Source organism: Elephantulus edwardii, unplaced genomic scaffold (assembly GCF_000299155.1).
Source record: "Elephantulus edwardii isolate Elephantulus edwardi_28Jun2011 unplaced genomic scaffold, EleEdw1.0 scaffold00176, whole genome shotgun sequence".
NCBI lineage: Eukaryota > Metazoa > Chordata > Mammalia > Macroscelidea > Macroscelididae > Elephantulus > Elephantulus edwardii.
Window position 1 is genome coordinate 2,453,213 of NW_006399926.1, and position 24,996 is coordinate 2,478,208.

The window sequence follows — 24,996 nt, forward strand, 5'->3', positions numbered from 1 at the left end:
TCTATGAGGTGGATTGACTCAGTGACTGGGGTAATCAGAATGGGTGTATCGGAGACAGTGCGATTGGCACAGGACAGAGCAGAGTTTAGGGCTGTTGTACATTGTGTAGCTATGAGTCACAAGCGACTTGATGGCACATAACAGCAACAATAATGAAGTGTGAGAAGCATTCTCATTAAAATACGATGCAGAAAAGGATGCCTTTTGTAACCAGTGTTTTTGAATGCCACAAGATAACTATTAGAAATTGGAAAGTAATTCAGATTGTTGTTACTTGTGAGTAATGATATATACATTGAAGTCTCAAAAAAAATCTTTGACGTTTTTTAGCCCCCAGTAGAATTCAGTAAGAGTTATCAGTGAGAAATCAGTAGCCTTCATGCCCGTGTATGCACACATACATACATTACATAAAAATGTACAACCAACCACAAGATAAAATGAAAGAAAAGAGTACATTTATAAAAGAAATTTAATGGGAAGGACTTCAGCTTTATAAAAAGAAAGCTTCAAAAACACCACCAAAGAAATCCTTTTGTGATCAAACAGTCCATAAACTATTTTAAAGTAGAAAGAAATTTCTTCAGTATTTAAAAAGCAAATGCTGAATGAACAAACTCAGTACCACAAAGACAAAAGACAAATATTGTACAAAACTATCCGTGTAGAATGAGTACAATGATCCAAGGGTGGTGAGGGAGGGTGGAAGCAGAGGGATGAGGATATGCGGGGGGAGTGGGGATTAATCTTGGAGTTGTATAATTTGATAGGTGTGGGGGTGAGGGGAATTGGAAGAATCTGTTCTAAATAGAATGTATTCAAATTTTGTAAATAAGCTAGTATAAAATTTAAAAAAAATTTTTTTAAAAAACCATATGAGAAAAAGCATACTCATATTGAAAAACTGGAAGCATTACACCTAAAATCAACAGATCCTACTTTCACTACTTCTTCAACGTAGTATTAGATTTCTTACCAGAAGTTAAACAAAAAGTAAAGGACATCCACATTGCTAAAGAATAAATAAAACTCTGCTTAAATGTAGTGCTTATGTTGAAAATCCTAAACAATCCACAAGAAAAGATACTTAATTTAAAAAAAATTCAGCAAAGTTCTTTTATACAGACTTTAACACAATAAAAGTTGTATCTCTGCATTCCAGAATGATTGAACCAAAAAGAAATTAAGAGAACAATTCTAAGTTCAACATTTTATAAACTAAACTTTATTTTTTACTTAACCTTCTAGAAAGGAATATGTTTCTACTTTAATTTTAATAAATACTGAAAGCTTTTTTTACAAAAGAACAATTCTGTTTTCTAATAGCATCAAAAAGGTGAAAATATGTCTAAATAAATTAAATCTCAGAAGTGAAAGATTTGTATGCTAAGATAACAAAGATTGGTGAAAAAAATTTTTAAAGATCTAAATAAAATTATTTGTTCTATGCCATACAATCAGAACTGACTCATAGTTGATCCTACAGAAGGTCTTTCAGAGTCGTCAAATCACACCAGGAAAATTGCCCATTTTTCGTTCTTGGAACAGGTGGTGGATTTGAACTCTGTGGTTTGGCATTAAATCTCTTTACCATTATGCAACATATAATCATCCTATTTTATGACTTGGAAGGCTTCATATTGTTTATATGACATTACTTCTCAAAGCAGTATAAAGATGCAGTGTATTCCTGTCAATATTCCAATGGTATTTTTCTCAGAGTTGAAAAACATAAAAAAAAATTCATATAAAATTTATGGAGATCCTGAATACCAAAACAATACTGAAAAATAAATTTGAACATTTCATACTTAACAATATAAAAGTGTACGACATAATGAAGTATGATATTAGCAAAGATAGGCAATATAAGCCAATGGATCAGAATAGAGAGCTCGGAAATAAGCTCTTGCATATATGGTCAATTGATTTTTCACAAAAGTAGTAAGACTCTTGAGAGGAAGAAGGAACAATGTTCTGGTTTTTAGTACAAATAAAAGTTTCTTGAGATATAATCTCACTCCGGTAAGAATAGCCAAATTCAACAGAGCAGCAAACAACAAATGCTGGTGAGGTTGTGGAGAAACTAGAACCCTTATTCACTGTTGGTGGGAGTGTAAAATGGTGTAACCACTATGGAAGGCAGTATGGCGCTTTCTCAAAAAGTTGGAAATGGAAATACCATTTGACCCAGTAATTCCACTACTGGAAATATACCCTAAAGAAACCAGAACTGCCACCCAAGCAGATATATGCAAACCCATGTTTATCGTTTTGTTCACAATAGCAAAGAGATAGAAAAAACCCAAGTGCCCATCAACAAATGACTGGCTAGAGAAACTGGTATATTCACACAATGGAATACTATGCTACATTGAAAAACAAGGAACTCATGAAATAGTATACAGAATGGGTGATCCTGGAGGACATTGTGCTAAATGAAATATCTCAGTCACAAAAGAACATATACTCCATAAAGCACTGTTACAAAACAGGACTGGCTTTGGGGTTGGGGAAAATGAAGAAAAGTGGAGATAAATAATATACACTACATTGAAAGAGGAGGGAGATAACTGTTTAAAAGGAATATATGATTAGGTATTATTTGCATAAGAACTGTCCAGAATAAGAGCTACATAGTAAAGTGCACTGGGGTGGGGGAATTGTATCACAATGAAAGAATTTTTTTTCCAAAGAGAAAAGCTAACTGGGGGGAGAGGTGGGCAGGGAGGGAAATGTGCAACAATGAATGAAGGGAAATCCATGTTCTCTATAAACTTTTATTAAAATCTCAATTAAAAGAAAAATACCAAAAAATTGCTATGGAAACAATATCACAATCAAAAGGATAATATTGGATCCTTACCTGACATGGTACATAAATACAAATGCAAAATGAATCAAAGATCTAATTCTTAAAGGTAAAATTACAAAACTCTTAGAAGAAAATAAAAGGGGAAAGCTTTATGAAAACAAAAATGCAGGCCATGTATGTAAGAAAATATTTAAACTCATTTATATGGTAGAAATATGAAATATAATAATGCATTGATTAAGCTGAATTAACCTCTCTTTAACTGAAAGGTTAGCCATTTGCTTCTGTGATAGCTGCTCCATGATACAAAATATGGATCTACTTATAAAGAAAATTTTCAAAATCATATGGAGCAGTTTAACTCAGTCATAAAAGGGTTGATATGTTCCTAAATGAAACTTGTAGCAGTATAGTTTTACATTTGTTAAGAAATCAGTTTCTAGAATGTATGAAGAACACAACAGCAAACTGATAAAGATAGGGAAAGGACTATCTTAAGTATGCATTTTTCTAAATAAAACTTAGAAATAGTAAGTAAGCACATGAGAAGATACTTAACCATCAGTAGGGATTAAACCAAAAAGGCCCTTTGCTGTGTCGTTGTTACAGGAGGAAGCTGCTTGTTTGTCTTCAGCAGGTGAATTAGAAATACTATCTTTCATTTAGCAGCTCAGTCCATTACACAATACACCATAAAATCTCCCCATTAGTGATTGCTGGTAGGTACTGTCAAGTCAGTGACAACTCAGTCACCCTATGAATAACACCCTATGAATAGATTGGAACCTTGCACTGTCTAGCACCATCATCACAAGACATGTATGTAGAAAATATTTGCAAAAATCTCCTCCATGCTCACACTCACTGTTGCAGTCAGTGCGTTACTCCAATCTTTGGTCTAGTTTTCTTTTGTTCCCCTTCAAACATTCCTGCCTTGATGTCTTCTCCCATGGACTAGCTCCTCAGAGATAACCACTTTACACCCACTGTTGTTAGGTGTTGTCAAGGACAGTATGACTCATAGTAACCCTATGAACAACAAATCTGAACAATTTCTGAAACTTTTAAGCCCATTACAGCAGTCACTCTGTCAGTCCAGCTGGTTGCAGATCTTTGTCTGCTTCACTGTCCCTCCTTCCCAAGCATAGTGTCCATCTCCAGAGAATAGCTTCTCCTAGCAACATGCCTAAAGTGTGTGAGACAAAGCTTCATCATCTTTGCGTCCAAGGAATACTCTGGCTGCGCCTTCTCCAAGACATAGCTGTTTGTTCTTTTTGCAGTCCATGGGATAGACAGCAGTTTTCTCCAACACCATAATTCAAAGGCAACAAATCTTTTGTCAACCTTAGTCATTGTCCAGCTCTCAGATGCATAAAATGTGACTTTATCCTCAAACTGAAATCATCGCTCCTCAGTATTTTGGGGACAATCTCTGACTATAGACTTTCCAAGTGCAATATATCTCCTGATATCCCACCTGCTAGTACCAAGTGTATTGGTTGTGGATCCAAGTAAGGTGAAATCTTTGATTATTATTTTAAAAAACATGGAAAATGTATTGACAAGAACGTAGAGAAATTGGAGCACTCATTCAAAAATGTTAAAAGGGAAAGGGAGAGTTCAGGCAAGTTTCTTAACTATTGATATAAAAGGGTTAGGGTTAAGGTGAAAAGGAAATGTATATGATGGATGACTGAAAACCAATTTTAAGTAAGAATAAAGAGAATGTAAAAATAATGTAGCTTCTTTGTTATAACAGTTAGATGGTCTCTCAAAAATTTAGATGGAATTTCCATATAGCCCAGCAGTTCCACTCCTAAGTGTGTATAAGCCAAAAGAAACACAGGTCTTTGTACATGAGTGTTCATAGTAAAGTTCACAGTAGCCAAAATGTTGTAAACCCAAATGTCCCTACCAGCAGATGAGTGGGTACATAAAATGTGACATGTACACGCAATAGATTATTTACAGCTGTAAAAAGAAATGATGTAGGGGAGCTCTGGTGGCCTAGTGGCAAGGAACTGCAACAACAATCCCAGAGGCGCACATTCGAATCCACCAGATAGATGCTCTGCCGAGGAAGGAGGGACAATCTCCTCCTGTACCAGTCAGATCTGATTTGATGGTACACTCACACAAAAATAATAAAATAAACAAAAAAAAAACCTTTAAAAAATGTTTAATTAAAAAAAAAAAGAAATGATGTTCTGATACTTGCTACCACATGGATGAACCTTGAAAGCATTAAGCTATAAATGAAATAAGTTACATATAAAAGAAAAAATAATCATGTGATTCTATAAGCTATCTAGAAAATAGCTATCTGGCAAATCATTGACAGTAACCAGGACCTAGATAGTGGGTATTGATTTACTGTTTAATGTCTCTAAAGTTTCTGTTTGGTATTTAAGAAAACAAACCTGGAGAAAGGCAGAGATGTTAGTGAATGTATTTAGTTATCAGTACCAGTTGTCAGTGGTTCATGGTGACCCAGAGTGTGTTAGTATGAAACTGCTCAGTATGATTTTTGGTTGTTACTTTCTCGCAAAGGGAGTTCTGGTGACCTGGTTGCAAGAAGCTATGTGGTTCAAGGCCACCAGCCGCTCTGCAGGAGAAATATGGGCAGTCTCCTCTCTTGCAATTAACTGCCTCTGAATACCCACCAGAGGGTCAGCTAAGGGTCGTTTCTGACTCTGTGGTACACAACATCCTTTTTTGCAAGTAAATTGCCAGGTCTTTCTTCCAAGGAGTCTTTGGATGGACCCAAACCTCAAATCTTTTGTAGCTGAATGAATTAACCATTTGCACCATCTATAGATGTACTTCATGCTGCTGAGTTCTACACTCAGAGTAGAGGTTCAGTGAAGATGAAGGAAAGCCACACTGAGATTGTCACTGTTGTTGTTATGTGCTTTCGAGTCGTTTGCGACTCATAGTGACCCTATGTGCAACAGCCCAGAACCCTGCTCTATCCTGTGCCAATCACATTGCCTCTGACACACCCATCCCAATTACCCCAGTCACTGAATCAATCCACCTCATAGAGGGTCTTCCCCTCTTGCGCCGTCTCTCCATCCTACCACGCATGATATCCCTCTCTCCAAGGACCTGTCCCTCCTTACAACATGTCCAAAGTATGTCAGACGAAGCGCTGGAATTCTTGCCTCCAAGGAGCAGCCTGCTTTAACCCTCTCCAGGATGAATCTGTTTGGTTTTTGGCAGTCCAGGGTACATTCAGTACTGTTCTCCAGCACCACAGCTCAAAGGCATCAATTCTCCTATCCTCCCTAGTCATTGTCCAACTCTCTGATACATAATAAGTGATTGCAAAGACCGCGATACCATTGCTCTCCAGTACCCCGGAGAGGTCCCTAACAACAGACTTTCCCATCGTAATACGTTTTTTTATTTCCTGGCTACTGGTGCCAAGAGTGTTGACCATAGTTTCATAATAGATTCAAACATATCAACAATCCTGAAAATAGTACATGACCATGCAACAGTGCCATCCTAAAACACCTTTCCCATGGTAAAATCACCAAGAATTGTAGGTAACTTGTTAGCTAACAACAATTTTTTTTTAAAATTTGGAAATTTAAATAATAGATAAAATACTTCTGAAACTTAGACAAAAATAGTTTTCAATAAGAAAATAAACTTGAGGTGTTTTGAATAAGAAGATATGAACATGAAGATTTTAGTTATCCCAGAGTTAATTTGCAGATTTAACAATAGCATTTTTAGTGGAAAGAGTGCTAGACAACTTGTGATTTGTCTTTTAAATTTTTATTTTATATTGGTTAGCTTACAAAGTTTGTATACATTGTGTTTCACACTATTCTTCATTCACATTGTGTTTCATACAATCATTCCCATTCATTATGTTTTATAAAATTAGTCACCATTGAACTATGCCCACAATTACACTCTTTTCAGGTCTCCACCCGATATTTTCCATTTCCTTTACCCTCTACCTCCTCCCACCAAGTTGTACAGCTTTTTGCCCTGACATAGCCTCATCCCTTGCTCCCACTCCTTACCCCCTTGGGTCTCCATACATGTTTTACTAATTATCCTTCTATTTTTACAATAATGGTCTTATGCATTATTTGTCTTTATAAGACTGAGTTTTAGACAACTTGTTTTTAAAATTTATATTGAAAAAGAAAAATAATCAGGGCTTTCATGAGAAAACAAACCAATAATATATGATAATTAAGTTTATTAGACATTAAATCATAAGGTAACAATGATTGGCAAATTGCTATGTAGTGATATATGAATGATTAGACAGCTGTTACTCTTTCAGTATTTCTGTGTCCTTTACTTGGCACACAGGATACCATACACTCAATATTGCTGTGCTCTCCCCCACCCTCTTCTTTTTCTCAGTATTTACTGGTTCCTCTCCATCTTTCTTTTCTCTAAATTTACAATGCCTAGATATCATTCTTCTGTTCTCTATGTACATTCACCCTCACTTGATTAGGGCAACCATTCTCTAAACATTAAATAATGTGTATAATGCTTAATATTTTAACTTAAAATTTTTTTTTTCTGATCTCTCCCCTAACCTTCAAGTTCAGACTTCCACTTGACATTTCTGCTTGGTATTTAGTAGACATATTTCAATCTAAAGTTGCCAAAAGTAACTCCTGATGATCATTTTAAGTCTTCCTTCAACCATTCTTTGTTGTAGTCTCATCACTGCTACTCTGAACTAAGCAACTATCATCTCTGTTCAAGATAACCACTGTACCTTGCTCAGAAGACTTCATGCTTGTACCCTTGTTTCCCTATATCCTTATAAAGAGAATTGTTAGAAGTCCTATTTGAAGATAAATGTAAGTAAAACTATGATATTCTTTATTTGAAAATTTGCAGTGGTTTCTCATTTTTCATAGAGTCACAACTCAATTCTCAATTCTTTATAATGTCCTTTAAGTTCCTCCATGCCACATACCTCTCTGATCAGACAGGCATTTGTTCTCCTACTCAGTCACTTAATTTCTGCCACATTAACATTCTTGTTGTGCTTTCTTATTTATTCATTTCAAATCTGCTGAAACGTTAACTGATCAACGATGCCTGGTCCCTTCACCATAGCAGTATGCTACTGTTATGTGCTGTCAAGCTTCCTGAGGCCTGATGCACAACATCTCTAAACTCTGCTCTCTTTTGAGCTAATGTTATTGTCTCTTGACACATCTACCCATAACCCCCATCACTGAGTCAGTCATCTCATCCATGGTCTTTCTTGTGCTATCTCTCTACCCTTCCAAGCATGATGTCCCCTCCAAGGACTCGTCCCTCCTGGTAATATTTTCAAAGTATGTCAGACTGAGCTTCAAAATCCGTGCCTTCATGGTGCACCTTTGTTTCAACCTCTTAAGGACAGACCTGTACTCTTAACTTTTCATGATATATTCAATTCTCTTTTCCAGCACCACTACTAAAAACCATTAATCATTCTTCTGTCATCCTTAGTCATTGTCCAGCTATCTGATGCATAGCAAGTAATTGTGAAGACTATGGTATGGATTAGTCTCTAGACTGAGCATTGCTGTTCTGTATTCTGGAGAGGTTCCTGACAGCAGATTTTCCCAGTGTAATTTGTATTTTGATTTCCTAGCTGCTGGTACTAGGAATATTAATTGCATATATTTTTAGATATTTTCAACAATCTTTTGCATCACCTCTTTTTGAAATTATAACTAACATGGAGTTTTTTTCTCAGGAAAATGATATATCTTTCTTCAAACTAGTGAGTAGATCCAGGACTACATCTGTTTCCTAAAACATTTCAGTTGCTATTTGATCAGTGTGTGAAGTTTTTGCCATTGTCTTCTGTGCATTTAAACTTCTTTCTTCATTCCTCTTGGTTCTTGGTCATATACTACTTCTTGAAATGAGTCAGTGTCGACCAGTTCTTTTTGCTAGATTAACTCTGTATATGCCTTCCATCTTCCTTTAATAGTTTCTGCATTATTCAAGATTTTGCCTGTAGCATTGCAACTTGAGGCTTGATTTCTTCTTCAGTTCTTTCACCTTGAGAAATGCCAAACACATCCTTCCCTTTTGGTTTTTTCACATCAGCTATTTGCCCATTTTGCTGTAATACTTTGCTTATACTTTGTCTTCCATAGTTTACTCTTTTTATTAATTTTTTAATTCCATTAAAATAATACTCATACATATGTATGTACATATATTTCTCCATTCTCATAGAAAAGGTCAAATACTATAATGTTCATGGCAGTTTTATTTGAGTGAATATTTATAGATTGGCTCTTCATTCTTTGTTTTATAATTCTAATTTTTGTTGTTGTTGAGTACCATCGAGTCAAACTGACCCATAGCTGACTCTCCAGTGGCTTTTCAGAAGCAGTTAATTAATTGCACTGGAAGAGATTGCCCATTCTTCTCCTAGTGAGCAGCTGATGAACTTGAACCAAGTCCCTTTGAGATTATAGTGAAATTTCATACCATAAATCGAACTTTACTTTTCCCACTTCCTCCCTGTAATTCTGATCTCCATAAATTTTTCTGTCTGTATTTTCTGCCTTCAGGACTTTATATTGTTCTTTGACTTTAATTCTAAGGAGTTTGAGTACCTCAGTGTTACTGACCCCTTCATAGACCTACCTGTCTAAAAAGATTCATTTTATTGCAGATTTTATTTATAATGTAGTCTGTTAGTTTTAAAAAGTTAGTGTCTTCCTGGTATTAGTGATCATCCATATAGGCCTGTTTATTATTTGGCTAAAGTTGAGCCACAAAGGGTGAGTTTTAGTCAGGGTTTGAAAGGTGATTAAGGGCCATAGTCTTAGAAGTTCTCCCTGTCCATCATACCAATATCCCTGATCTTTTTTGTATTTTCTAGTTTTGTCTCACGTTCTTCACCTCCAGCCCCCACTAATCTATCTGGGTAGTCTACTGTAATCTCTTTCTGAGTAATCAGCAGTGGTAACCAGGCACCATCTAGTACTTTTTATCTCTGAGTTGTTGAACTGAGGTTTGCATGGTTCATTAGTTTCCTTTAACTAATTGTTTTTATACATCTTTTCTTCCCTCTTTGTTCTAGAAAAGGAGAGACCCATAATTGTGCCTTAGATTGTTGCTCAGAAACATTTTTTATATTGTGATTTTAAAGAAAGTTTATAGAAAAGTTGGCTTTTCATTCATTGATTGTTCCCCATTTTCCTCCATACTCATGCCCAGTTCACTTTAAAGAAAAAAAAATGCATTCATTGTTGTTCACAGGCTTTTAAGAGCCGAGTCACTGCTCATCACTTAGTATGTAGAACCTTATCTTTATGAGCTGTGTTATACCAGTTGATTTTGATCTTGATTGCCTCCAAGAGGATGGTCCCAACGCCCCTGAACCAGCAACTGATTTTCAAAGAGTATTTGGTTTTTATTAAGAAGCCCACATTTAACAAAAAAGAACCTTACATAACATTGCCCCTAGTTGTCTCTGTTACTTACATATAGATGGTAATATAATAGACATATTTATAGCCTCTACTGCTAATATAAATGTAATAATGTTTGCCAGACCTGTGAGGGATTCTCTATGGTTTAATGATTACTGCTTTACAATATTTTTTAACATTTGCTAAGATGATTTTGCCCATCACTACCTAATATGTTTTTCTCCATTTAAAATATTCCCAGCTATTCTCACTTGTCTTATTTTCCCAAAAGAATATTTAATTAAATTTTAAAGCTTCTGAAAAAAAATCTGTTATATTTTTATTGAGATTGTATTTAAACTAAAAATTTGCTAAAGGAAAATTACCATTTTTATGATGTCTTTTATCCACAAGCATACTTTATTTTGTTTACATTTAAGTCTTCCTTGACCATTTTGTAATTAGCAAGAGCTTTTTAGTTGTTATCTAAAAGTAAAACAGACTATTGTGAAGTCATATCTCACATGTATAATATATATTGAAGATACATGTATAAAAGCAGTATACAGTAAATAACTTAAATAGTATTTCCAACTCTAAAATTTTGCATCAAAGCACTTTCTTAATATCTGTGTTTTTATCTCTTCCCCTTAATATAATAGAGACTTTATTGCTATTTCTGGAACATAGCTGAGAATAAGTTAAAGGAGTAGAATTAAATAAATTCTTCCGTATTTGTTTGTAATCTTTTAAGTCAGTGATGAAGTTTGGCACAGAAGTATAAAAGGTAAATGGGTATTATCACTATAAATATTTTAACTTAAAAGTCATACATGTATTTGCTTAATATGTATTTGATCAATTGGTCAAAGTTAATTTGCATTTTAAACTAATGTCAAAAGTCAACAAAAGTATCTTGATGGTTTGCGTTAATAGCAAATGAGCTACCAGACTCTGAATTTTTTGGGTAAAGATCAAATTTTAGTCAAGTTCTTAAAAATGCATATTGCCTTACTATTTGATACCTCACAAATGGTCATTCGCCTTGTTGAGTTGTAATGTTAAGCTGAAGTGATACTTAGGTTTACTCTCTCTGAAACCTTTTTCTTGTTCAAATTTTAGGATCCTTCAAAGTTGTACAAGAAAGCAGGTGATGTTGCAGCCATTCAGTGCCAGTCTGAAGAAAGCATCCATCTTCATTCACAGGGAGAAAACAACCCTTTGTCTAAGAAGCTTTCTCCAGTACACTCAGAAATGGCAGATTACATAAATGCAACACCATCTACTCTTATTGTTGGCCGGGATCCTGATTTAAAGGACCGAGCATTACTTAATGGAGGGACTAGTGTAACAGAAAAATTGGCACAGCTCATTGCTACTTGTCCTCCTTCTAAGTCTTCCAAAACAAAACCGAAGAAATTAGGAACTGGCACTACAGCAGGATTGGTTAGCAAAGATTTGATCAGGAAAGCAGGCATTGGCTCTGTAGCTGGAATAATACATAAGGACTTAATTAAAAAACCAACTATCAGCACTGCAGTTGGATTGGTAACTAAAGATCCTGGGAAAAAACCAGTGTTTAATGCAACTGTAGGACTGGTCAGTAAAGACTCTGTGAAAAAACTGGGAAGTGGAGCTACAGCGGTATTCATTAATAAAGACTTGAGCAAGAAAACAGGGACTATCACTACTGTAGGACTGGTGAGCAAGGATTCAGGAAAGAAGCTAGGAATTGGAATTGTTCCAGGTTTGGTGAATAAAGAATCTGGCAAGAAGTTAGGGCTTGGCACTGTAGTTGGATTGGTTAATAAAGACCTGGGGAAGAAGTTGGGTTCTACTGTTGGCCTGGTGGCCAAGGACTGTGCAAAGAAGATTGTAGCGAGTTCAACTATGGGATTGGTTAATAAGGACATTGGAAAGAAATTAGTGGCTTGCCCTATGGCAGGACTGGTCAGTAAAGAGGCCATAAACCTTAAAGCTGAAGCTCTGCTCCCCACTCAGGAACCACTTAAGGCTTCTTGTGGTACAAATATCAGTAGTCATGAAAATCAGGAACTTTCTGAAACCCTGAAAGACAGTGCCACCAGCAAAACTTTTGAAAAGAATATTATTCGACAGAGTAAAGAGAGCATATTAGAAAAATTTTCCGTTCGAAAAGAAATTATTAACTTGGAAAAGGAAATGTTTAATGAAGGAACATGTATTCAGCAAGACAGTTTCTCATCTAGTGAAAGGGGGTCGTATGAAACCTCAAAGCATGAAAAGCAACCTCCCGTATATTGCACTTCTCCAGACTTTCAAATGGGAGGTGCTTCTGATGCATCTACAGCTAAATCCCCTTTTAGTGCAGTAGGAGAAAGCAATCTTCCTTCCCCATCACCTACTGTATCTGTTAATCCTTTAACTAGAAATCCCCCTGAAACTTCCTCACAGCTGGCTAATACATTACTTTTAAAGCCTACTACAGAATTAATGGAAGAAATTTCTGAATCTGTTGGAAAGAATCAATTTACTTCTGAGACTCCACACTTGAGCATTGGTCATAGGTCTATAGGTCATATAATGAGCATTGACTGTAAAGGGATTGATAAAGAGCTAAATGATTCAAAAACTACACATATAGATATTCCAAGAATTAGCTCTTCACTAGGAAAAAAACCGACCCTGACTTCTGAATCTAGTATTCATACAATCACCCCTTCAGTTGTTAACTTCACTAGTTTGTTTAGTAACAAGCCTTTTCTAAAACTTGGTGCAGTAACTGCCTCAGACAAACACTGTCAAGTTGCTGAAAGCCTAAGTTCTAGTTTGCAGTCCAAACCATTTAAAAAAAGGAAAGGAAGGAAACCTCGGTGGACTAAAGTGGTAGCAAGAAGCTCATGCCGGTCTCCAAAAGGTCTTGAACTAGAAAGACCAGATCACTTTAAAAACGTTTCATGTAGCTCATTATCAAATTGTAATTCTGAGCCAGCCAAGTTCATGAAAAATATTGGAGCATCTTCATTTGTGGATCATGAGTTTCTTAAACGCCGATTGCCAAAGTTGAGTAAAGCCACAGCTCCATCTCTTGCTCTTTTAACAGACAGTGAAAAACCATCTCATAAGTCTTTTGCTACTCACAAACTATCCTCCAGTATGTGTGTCTCTAGTGACCTCTTGTCGGATATTTATAAGCCTAAAAGAGGAAGACCTAAATCAAAGGAGATGCCTCAACTGGAAGGTCCACCTAAAAGGACTCTCAAAATCCCAGCATCTAAAGTGTTTTCTCTGCAGTCTAAGGAAGAACAAGAGCCCCCAATTTTACAGCCAGAAATTGAAATTCCTTCCTTTAAACAAAGTCTCTCTGTGTCACCTTTTCCCAAGAAGAGAGGCAGGCCGAAGAGACAAATGAGGTCACCAGTCAAAATGAAGCCTCCTGTGCTATCTGTGGCTCCATTTGTTGCCTCTGAAAGTCCAAGCAAGCTGGAATCTGAAAGTGACAACCATCGAAGTAGCAGTGATTTCTTTGAGAGCGAGGACCAACTTCAGGATCCAGATGATCTAGATGACAGTCATAGGCCAAGTCTCTGTAGTATGAGTGACCTTGAAATGGACCCAGACAAAAAAATTACCAAGAGAAACAATGGACAATTAATGAAAACCATTATCCGCAAAATAAATAAAATGAAGACTTTAAAGAGAAAGAAACTGTTGAATCAGATTCTTTCAAGCTCTGTAGAATCAAGTAATAAAGGGAAAGTGCAATCCAAACTCCATAATACAGTGTCAAGTCTTGCTGCCACTTTTGGCTCTAAATTGGGCCAACAAATAAATGTCAGCAAGAAAGGAACTATTTACATAGGAAAAAGAAGGGGTCGAAAACCAAAAACTGTCCTTAATGGCATTCTTTCCGGTAGTCCGACCAGCCTTGCTGTCCTTGAGCAAACAGCTCAGCAGGCAGCTGGATCAGCTTTAGGGCAGATCCTTCCCCCTCTACTGCCTTCAGCTGCTGGTAGTCCTGAAATTCTTCCATCACCTATCTGCTCTCAGTCTTCTGGAACTAGTGGAGGTCAGAGCCCTGTAAGCAGTGATGCAGGCTTTGTTGAACCCAGTTCTGTGCCATATTTGCATTTACACTCCAGGCAGGGCAGTATGATTCAGACTCTTGCAATGAAGAAGGCCTCAAAAGGGAGGAGGCGATTATCTCCTCCTACTTTGTTACCGAATTCCCCTTCACACTTGAGTGAACTCACATCTCTAAAAGAAGCTACTCCATCCCCAATTAGTGAATCTCATAGTGATGAGACCGTTCCCAGCGATAGTGGAATTGGAACAGATAATAACAGCACCTCAGACAGGGCAGAGAAATTTTGTGGCCAGAAAAAGAGGCGGCATTCCTTTGAGCATGTTTCTTTGATTCCTCCTGAAACGGCCACAGTCTTAAGCAGTCTTAAAGAAAAACATAAACACAAATGTAAGCGCAGGAATCATGATTACCTCAGCTATGACAAAATGAAAAGGCAGAAACGAAAACGGAAAAAGAAATATCCTCAACTCCGAAATAGACAAGACCCAGATTTTCTTGCAGAGCTGGAGGAGCTAATAAGTCGTCTAAGTGAAATTCGAATCACCCATCGAAGCCATCATTTTATCCCCCGAGACCTCCTACCAACTATTTTTCGAATCAACTTTAATAGTTTCTACACACATCCTTCTTTCCCTTTAGACCCTTTGCACTACATTAGAAAACCTGACTTAAAAAAGAAAAGAGGGAGACCCCCTAAGATGAGGGAGGCAATGGCTGAAATGCCTTTTATGCACAGCCTTAGTTTTCCTCTCTCTAGTACTGGATTCTATCCCTCTTACAGCATGCCTTATTCTCCTTCGCCACTTACAGCTGCTCCCATAGGATTAGGTTACTATGGAAGGTATCCTCCGACCCTTTATCCACCTCCTCCATCTCCTTCATTCACCACACCACTCCCACCTCCTTCTTATATGCATGCTGGTCATTTACTTCTCAATCCTACCAAATACCATAAGAAAAAACATAAGCTACTTCGGCAGGAGGCTTTTCTTACAACCAGTAGGACTCCTCTTCTTTCCATGAGTACCTACCTATCCCAGCGTCCCTCCTGAGATGGCCTATGGTTGGATGGTTGAGCACAAACACAGGCATCGTCACAAACACAGAGAACACCGTTCTTCTGAACAACCCCAAGTATCCATGGACTCAGGCTCTTCTAGATCTGTCTTGGAGTCTTTGAAGCGCTATCGATTTGGAAAGGACACTGTTGGAGAGCGATACAAACACAAGGAAAAACACAGGTGTCATATGTCCTGCCCTCATCTCTCACCTTCAAAAAGCTTAATAAACCAAGAACAACAGTGGGTCCACAGAGAACCTTCAGAATCTAGTTCATTGGCCTTGGGATTGCAGACTCCTTTACAGATTGACTGTTCAGAAAGTTCTCCAAGTTTATCCCTTGGAGGATTCACACCCAACTCTGAGCCAGCCAGTAGTGATGAACATACAAACCTTTTTACAAGTGCAATAGGCAGCTGCAGAGTTTCAAACTCTAACTCCAGTGGCCGGAAGAAATTAACTGACAGTCCAGGACTCTTTTCTGCACAGGACACTTCACTAAATCGGCCTCACAGAAAGGAGCCATTGCCTTCCAATGAAAGGGCAGTACAGACCCTGACAGGTAAGAGGGTTCTTTTGTTATTTGTGATTAATTCTTTTGCCCCCTGGTTATCTGGTATATGCAGCTCATTATGTTCACTGTTTTCTGTTTTTAAAATGTATCTTGAAATCTTTTCTTCAGTGTTATTACTTTCCTTAGTTAAAATTAGGATAAGATATCTTTCCATTGGTTTTGTAGTTTGAAGAGTCCTGGGTAATGAAAGCAGTTAATTGCTGAGCTCCTCATACTCATGCAGAGATGGCAGTTCAGACCCACTCAGTTGTGACTCAAAAGAGAGACCTGGAGATTTGCTTCCGAAAGATCCCAAACTTGAAAATGCTCTGGAGCAGTTCTCTGTCTCCATGAGTCGGAATCAACGTTTTAAGAAGAATAAAAAACAAAATACACATGAATACAAAACTTTAGAAAATTGAGATAAATGGTTTGCCTTTCCTAATTTAAAGATCATGACATAACTTTTTTAAAATATAGTTCGTAAATATTTGTTAGTAGTTTTTAGAATTTTTAATAGATATTAATAAGTACATGTATTTTCTGTGCTATACAGAAAGAATACTATTAATTCTATATGCCTTCTAATGAAAATCAGACATTGGAAAATATCAGTCCATTATAAAATTTAATCAAATATCCAAAGGGACGTTTTGTTTTCACTATGTGGAATGTTTTGGCTGTCTTTTGGCCTTTCTAAGATTCATTCGAGTTAGATGCTACTTAAACAAATCTTAAAATGGGCTTTAAAAAAAATGGCCATATTATGCTATTGATAAACTGCTGCTGTTTTTTCCGGGGGTGGGGGGGGGATCTAAAATACCAGACCACACTAAACAACTTTTTATAGTTTCTACTGGTTATAATATTTTTTTTAAAAATTTCCAATCCTTGGTTAATCTAACTATTCAAAAATGCCTTATTCACCTCTACTCCGTTCCATGCTCAGAGCTAATATCCAGTGTTTTGTTAATCCTTGAGTCGGCTCTGATAGCAACTGTACATACAACAGAACAATACTTTTGTCCTACAAAAATAAAAGGAGCTCCTAGACTACCAGCTTCACCCTAACCCTTGTTTATATCTGAAGATACAATTAAAATAAAATTAAAAATGTCATTAAAAGTTTACCTTAAAAAAAAGTCTGATGATCTCTATAGTTAAGAATTTACTTCCATAAATTTTACCCACAATGAGAACAGTACAATTTTATTTTTACCATTCATATTTCTCTTTTTTATTTCAATGGCATACCAGTGTGGTTACAAGGTAAATACTAGTTTTTATCAGTTGGTTTTAGTAAAAATGACTGTTTTTAATGGAACTTCCTTCTTTCATCTCTAACTTTCAGTAATGTATTAATGTCTAATATGTATTTAACAGACTCTGAAAACCTGCTGGAGATTCGGCTATGAGTCGGTTCTTATTCAGTGGCACATAGCAACAATATAATTTTATAAAAGCTGCTTTGGTTCAACATATAGAGACTTGAAACAAAATCTTGAATATTGCATTTCTTGCATCTGGAAAATACCTTTTAGGAACTGTGATAGAAATAGAAAACAAGGAATAGGAAGTGTTGACCTTTCAAACTGAAGATATCCCTATGTCAGGAGGATTTGTCAGGAACCTCAATATAAAAGTTTGAAATTAAAAAAAAATTTAAAAATTTTAAAAAAGGTTCAAAATTAACTATATGAAGTCTATGAATCTTCTGATGTAAGTAAAATCATGTGTGCCTGTATAGTTTTGTGAAACAGCCCTGGTGGCAAATCAGTCAAATGTTCAGCCGCCGCCTAAATTGTCAGCAGTTCGAATCCACCAGTCATTCTAAGGAAGAAAGAGTTACCTGCTTTGTAAAGACAGGATCAATATCAATTGAAATCAATTCAGTGGCAATGGGTTTGGCTTTGATTTAAATATGTATATGTTTTTCTAGAGAAAGTCTCTGTACTTTCATTAGCTTCTTTAAACAAAATCTCTAAACATCACTGTCTCCTGTAAGTAGGAATAATACATTTATTATGAGGAATAAGTGACATTTCAGTTCTTAGCCCAGTGATTTGAACATGTTGTTTGTGGCTTCCATTATTCCTTAAAAGGTTAAACATACTTGCTTTTGTGGAAAAGGATAAACTCCTAAATGGCAAAAGAAAGTTGTATTCCTGATTTTCATTATTTTTGAAGTTTTGAAAAAAATTAAAACTTTACTAGTGCAAAATGTTGTTTTCTTTATATTTTAGCAGTGTGATAGAGGGTAAAAATATATCCTACTCTTTAATTGGGCTTATTCAGTAAATTCTGAACCTAACCAACAATAATTACTAGATAAGATAGAACAGTTAATAACTACTGAAGGAAAAGTTGGAGGTTTAATTTTCCCAGAGGCTACTTAGAAGAAATGACTGGCAGTCTTGTTCTAAAAGTTCACAGCTATTCAGATTTCTTTGAGTGCTGTTCTGTTCTGAAATAAATTGGTTTGCCATGAATCAGAATTGACTTAATGATGAATGCCTTTGTTATGTAATAGGGAACAAGATGGATAAAAGCAACAATAATTACACATTAAAAGTCACTAAAATGCTGATAAGAGTGGTGTGTCTGTGTATGTACATGGACATACAGAGTTCTGTAAAAGCATGAGGTTGGTAGTCTAGCTTAGAGAAGGCTTCCTAAACTCAGACCTGAAGAATGAATGGCACTTAGCTGGATAAAGAGTTCTTATCTTTCATTCATTCACTAATTCATTTATTTAGAGAACCATTTATTGAATTTCAGTTCCACCCAGCATTGTTCTAGTCACTGGTATAGCAGAGAACAAATGATGATACTTGTTTTAACTTACTTTCAGCTTAGTGAAGCAAGACAGGATAATGTGGTAGAAAGAAAAAAATAGTACCATTTATTGAGAAAATGCTACAAAATTAATAAAATGTTAAAGAACAAAGAAAATTTGGTAAAAGATGTTGGTAATGACCTGGGAATGAAAAAAAAAAATCATACTTGAAAGATGAGAAGCCTGAATTAGTTTTTTAAATTGGAGTTGAGTGAAGAACAAGTTTTAGTATCTTGAATTGGAAGAGCTTAGATAATAGAGGAATGGGGGGAAAAAATAGAGGAATGGGGAAAGGAAGGTTCATTATGGTAGAAGATAGAATAGAGAATGCAAAAGAACAAAAAAAGGAAGAGAAAGAAAAGAAAACTCCCAGCAGACCATATCTTTACTATCATTTGTAGATTTGTGCTTTACACAGGATATTCTGAATCCTGTTTTGAACACTGAATTGGAAAGGCCAAAATATAATTAAAGGAAAACCAACTAGTAGCTTATTTTCATGCTCTTGATGGGATAATGCCATTAGATCAGGGTGGTGGCCGACTTCTGTATGGACCATTGAGAAATTGAGCAGAGAAGAATAGGAGGGAACAGACACAGAGAAAGAAAGTATTTACTTATAAATGTATATGAAATCTTAAGTTTTTGTAGAACATTCAGAATGGAATATGTCTTTTTCAGGCAATTGTATTTCTTGGTCTAGAGATTAGTAAGAAAGTTTAGGTTAGAGATAGGAGTATTTCACTATGTTTGAAAAACTTTGCCAGTACCAGTCACAAAAATAAAAGGACTTTGGAGAGTTAGGAGCAGATTTTTAAAACCTTTGCAACTTTGTAACACCAAAAGTTATAATAGCAATTTTAAGAAATATTAGCATCCCTTAAAAACACACAGTTAAATTTAATACTTCAGGAAGCGTAACAGGTGACTTCTTTGTAGTTTGATAGAAGGATGTGTAAAGAAAGGTTGAAGCTTCTCAATTAGAGGCACAAATAATCATTGACAAATAAACACCAAAGATAACAGATTCTGGTTTATTATCCTGTTTCTTTTGCCTGACGGTGGATGGAAAGCACATAGTCAGCACTTGGCTGATAGTCAGATGTAGTTAAGAGATATGAGAAAATGAATAGGAACACACACAATGCTGGAGTCTGACTTCTGCCTACTTCATAAAGAGGAACTTTCCCCATCAATAATATCTGTATTACCAAACTAGCTAAAAGGTCAGATATACCACCTCCCATATTCCTACACCTTTTTCTACCAATGATTGGGTCCAGTGACTACTCAACAGTTGTTGGATTTATTAAGGAAATAGGATAGAGAACGGGGAAGGCAAAGAATATCACACAATTCAAGTCCAGGTTTAATCTAGTGGTTTCACGCCAGTTTAACAGTAAGACACCATTCTTCAGTTAGTGAAAGACAGCTTCTCACTTAACCAGTGAAAATCTAAGTTCAGTTAAACAGCACAAGTGTAAGAATCCTCTGGCTTCCTCAATTATATAGCCAACCTTAGAGTAGCTATAAGTCACCTTTTCCTTCAATCATTCAGCAAGCAAAACCTTTGACTGTGTCCTTTATCTCCAGGGTTCTCTCTGTTGCTTGTCTCTTCACATCTGTGCTACAGTCTCTTCACACACTCTCCACTGCTGGGTCTCACAGCGTCTTCACAGTCCCTCCACCACTGTCTCTACCATTTTTCAGAGTGTAAAAACAATCTCTCATATTGGCCCCACAGCTGTTGATGATTTGCAAGACCATGTTTCTATAGTAAAGGTACCTGGAAACCTCAACGGGGACTAACACAATGTCTAGAATAGCCAATTTTCAAGGGTTCTGACACCTCATAATTTTAAACAGAAATTTAATGCTTGTAGTATATTACCATTAGTCTGTATCAGTGTGTTCTTTGTTCAACTACTAACAGTACTGCGAAACATTAATGTGCTCTGAAAAGTGATATATGACAACTACAATATAATCATGTTATCATTCTTCTGTTAACCATTTGTATATGAAATACTTTATTATATAGAAACATAAGCCTTAACAAAATAGGTTGTTTTTATGAGTTGTCACTATATATTTAATGGCATTGAGAATGGTAACTCTCAGTGGAGAGACTGTTAAATGGAAATAGAATATATATCTTGGACAGTTCTGGAGAACTACAATACTTTTTTCCCTTAATTTTCTTAAAAATTTTATATTGGTTTGCATAAAGAAATTTGTATACATTGTATATAATTCATGTACATTATTAATATACACTGTGTTTCCCCATCAGTACTCCTATTCAATATTATATTGAAAGTACTTGGTAAGGCAGTAAGACAAGAGAAGGAAATAAGAGGTAGGTATCCAGATCAGCAAAGAGGTGGTAGAACTGTTGGTGTATGCAGACTATATGGTAGACAGAAAACCCAAAAGTGTACAAAGGAAACCCAAAAGACTCTACAAAAAGACTATTAGACTTAGTCAACCAGTTTAGCAGAGTGAAAAGGATAATAAGGAAGTCAATAGCATAGCAAAACATAGCAGAAATACCTACTTTCAGAATATGAATTGATCTTTTTGTCTTATAGGACCTCTGAAGTCCAAATTCTCAGGTTTGTTGATAGCCATAGGAACTCACATTATTGAAATAGCTTCATCATCTTCACAGTTACTGTTTTGATTAGTTCATGAAAACACAACTTGATTATTTCATAGGAACATAATTTGTTATATTCAGGTAGATATGAAAACAAAATTAGCTATCATTTTAACAGAAACCAAAAAGAGATCATTTATCTCAGAAAAACATTTACTCACCCATGGGATCTTTTTCCACTTTGAACACTTTAAAAGCCAGAATTTGTTTTATTTGGGTAAAACCGTATCCTACTCATGAACTGTTAATCAAGAAAACATTTGTTTGGTTCCAATTCTGTGTTAGACAGAAGGATTACAACTATGAAAAAGATACACTTTCTGGACTCAAAAGAGTTTTCTGTTCACTGTAGAACATGTTGTGGTTGTTAGTAGGTGCCATTGAGTTGAATACAACTCATAGCAACACTAAACAACAGACCAGAACCTTGCCTCATCCTCTGCCATTTTTGTCATCTCTGATATTCTTAAGCCCATTGCTGCAGTCACTGTGTCTCCATCTCGTTGAGAGTCTTCCTCTGCTTCCCTGACCCTCCTCCTTTTCGAGCATGATGCCCTTTTCCAGGGAATAACTTCACCCAACAGCATGTCCAAACTGGGAGAGAATGTTCATCATCTTTGCCTCCAAGGATCAATTCTAACTGTATTTTCTCCAAGACATATCTGTTTGTTCATATGGCATTCCATAGGATATTCTGTATTCCTCTCCTGCACTACAACTCAAAGGCATCAGTAATTCTTCTGTCATCCTTTTTGTTACCCCCACTCTCTGAAGCATACCAGTTGATTGAGAAGACCATGGCCAGAATCAGTCTTCATATTTAGTCTTCAAAATAACATCATTGCTGCAGGTATTCCTGAGAGCAATTTTGCCCAATACAGTAAGTCTCATGATTTCCTGACTACTGGTACCAAAGCTGTTGATTGTGACAGCTTCAGCAGTCCTTTCTCTATCCATCATAAAAGCAGATTATAATTCAGAATACTAAACACTGTATTATGATAAAAATATGAGTACCTGAACTAAGCTGGTGATGGAGAAGGCTGTCAGGAAGACCATATAAGAAGAGATGAAAGTAGAAAAGATTTTGTTAATGACTCCCTGATACCCCTCTCAATCAATTGATTGCATATAAGTGGACTAGAATGTACAGAAAGGGAATGAGACTTAACAGACTAGCACAAATCTCCTTACCAATAAAGTGCCAAGTAGAACTGGGGGGCGGGGGGGCCTGGGGGAACAGTTCAAGATGTCTCCAGCAAGTGACCAAATTAAAGAACTAGAAAACTTTGCAGAGTAAGAAACAATAATGGAACTACCTGATAAGGAAATTATATAGTTCACTCCAGGACATTGAGAAAGAGAACAAGGAAAACACAAGTAATAGAGGAATTCAGGAAAGCAGTACAACAAAATAAATACATAATTAGAAACCATACAGAGTAAGCAATTAGAAATTCAAAAGATAAACCATAACATTTCAGAAATAGCTCTGTGAAGGACAATTAAAATAATAGAAAACAGAATCAAGGAAATTTAAAAAAAAAATCCCTTGACATCAGTTTGAGGAAAATTACTAAAAAGAGACTGGATAAAAATGTCTAACTGTGTTAGACTTTAGGGAGAGGAAAAAAAATATGCATCATCCACATTAAAGAGGAAGAGACAAAACCACACAAAATTGTTAATACTTTGCCATCATAAAACTTCCCTAATACCATGAAAGACAAAAAGATACCTGTCCAAGAGGTTTAATTGTTAACCCTTAAACATAATGATAAATTTTATTGAAAAAAAATCATAATAACAAAACAACCCACAAATTCTGAGAACAGTTGAGAAAAAACCAAAAGATGCCTGTCAAGAGGGCTTAACTTTGAACACTCCGCGGAAACCATATAGTTAAGGAAGCAATGGAATAATGTGTATAAAACCATGAAAGATGAAAAATGCCAACCTGTAAATTTTCTTAACAAAATTTTCTCTTAAATGTATGTCAAAATTAGAACACTTACAGAAATAGAAAAGAGGGGGTTTTGTTAAAAGTGGATCAACTGTACAAGAAATAGTAAAGGTATTCCTTTGAACAGAGGAAATCATAATACTAATATACAGGAAAGCAATCAAATACCAACTCTGAGAATAATAAAACAAAGCTAAAAGAGTGAGTGAAAACAAGAAACCAGGCAAGGTAATCTGTTAATGAACACAATATTTGAACAAAGAAAGGAGTAAATGATGCGGTTACAGAATTATAATATTGAGAATAAGTTGAGACAATATTCATAAAACTTTAAACTTAGGAAGATAAAGTTATCATTTTAGTTACAGCCACCAAACAATGTTAACAACTGTTACCTTAATGTTTTTTTAAAAGAAAAGGACTACATAAAACTGGTAACACTGAAAAAAATGAACAAAAATTTTGATAAAAATTATTCAGCACAAGAAGTAGAACTAAGAAATCCTGTCAGTACCTTAAGAAAGAACAATAAGAAGACAACCATAAACTCATACTTGTCATTGACCACAGTCAACTTAAATGTCTTACATATATGAATAACGAGACAGAGTGGCAAAATTAACCAAACCACTCCATCAGTGTGGTGTTGCCTGCAGGAGCTATACTTATGCAAACTTATCGCAGGTTATATTCATGGACTTCACCTAATGGTATGCATAGGAATCAGATCGATTACATCTGCGGAAAAAAACTGCTGAAGAAGCTAGGCCAGGAACTGATTGTGGTACAGACCACCAACTACTCATATACAAGTTCAAGCTGAAGATGAGGAATTAAACCAGATCCACAGGAAACAAAATATGACTTTGAGTCTATCCCACCTGACTTTCAGAACCACCTCAGGAACAGGTTTGAGGTCTTGAGCGCTAATGAGCAAAGACCAGGTGAGTTGGGGGAGGATATCAAGGGTATCATCCAGGAAGAGTGCAAATGGTCATTGCAAAGACAGAAGAGGAAGACCAAAATGGATGTCAGAAGAGACACTGGAGCGCAGAGAATCCAAAGCAGAAGGAAGAATTCAAGATACTAAAGAATTGAAGATTTCAAAAGGCAGCACAGGATGACAAAGTAAAATATTACAATGAAATGTGGAAGGAGTTGGAGTCAGAAAATCAAAAGGGCCGAACTCGCTCAGCATTTCTTAAGCTGAAGAACAAATTCAAACCTCAAGTTGCTATAATCAGGGATGCTTTAGGCAGAATATTAAAAGATCCAGGAAGTGTTAAAAGAAGATGGGAAGAATATACTGAGTCACTGTATCAAAAGGAATTGGCAGACCCAGAAGAATTTCATGAAACAACATATGAGCAAGCACCTATGGTGATGAAGGAAGACGTTCAGGCTGCTTTGAATGAAATAGCAAACATTAAGGCCCCAGGAATAGATGGTATACCAATTGGCATATTTCAGCTAACAGATGCTGCCCTGGACGTGCTCACCAAGTTGTGCCAAGAAATCTGGAGAACAATCACTTAGCCAACTGATGGGAAGAGATCTACATTTGTTCCCATCCGAAAGAAGGGTGATCCAACAGAGTGTGGAAACTATAGAACAGTATCATTGATTTCAC

General features: G+C 36.1%; 1 protein-coding gene across 1 annotated transcript in view; it reads left to right on the forward strand.

Moving 5' to 3' along the window:
- The window catches only part of ASH1L (ash1 (absent, small, or homeotic)-like (Drosophila)), a 313,081-nt gene that overhangs the window by 109,799 nt on the left and 178,286 nt on the right, over positions 1-24,996 (forward strand). The window contains 2 exon segments of the mRNA XM_006895786.1: positions 11,353-15,321; positions 15,323-15,917. Of these exon segments, the coding sequence (XP_006895848.1) occupies positions 11,353-15,321; positions 15,323-15,917 (4,564 nt within the window).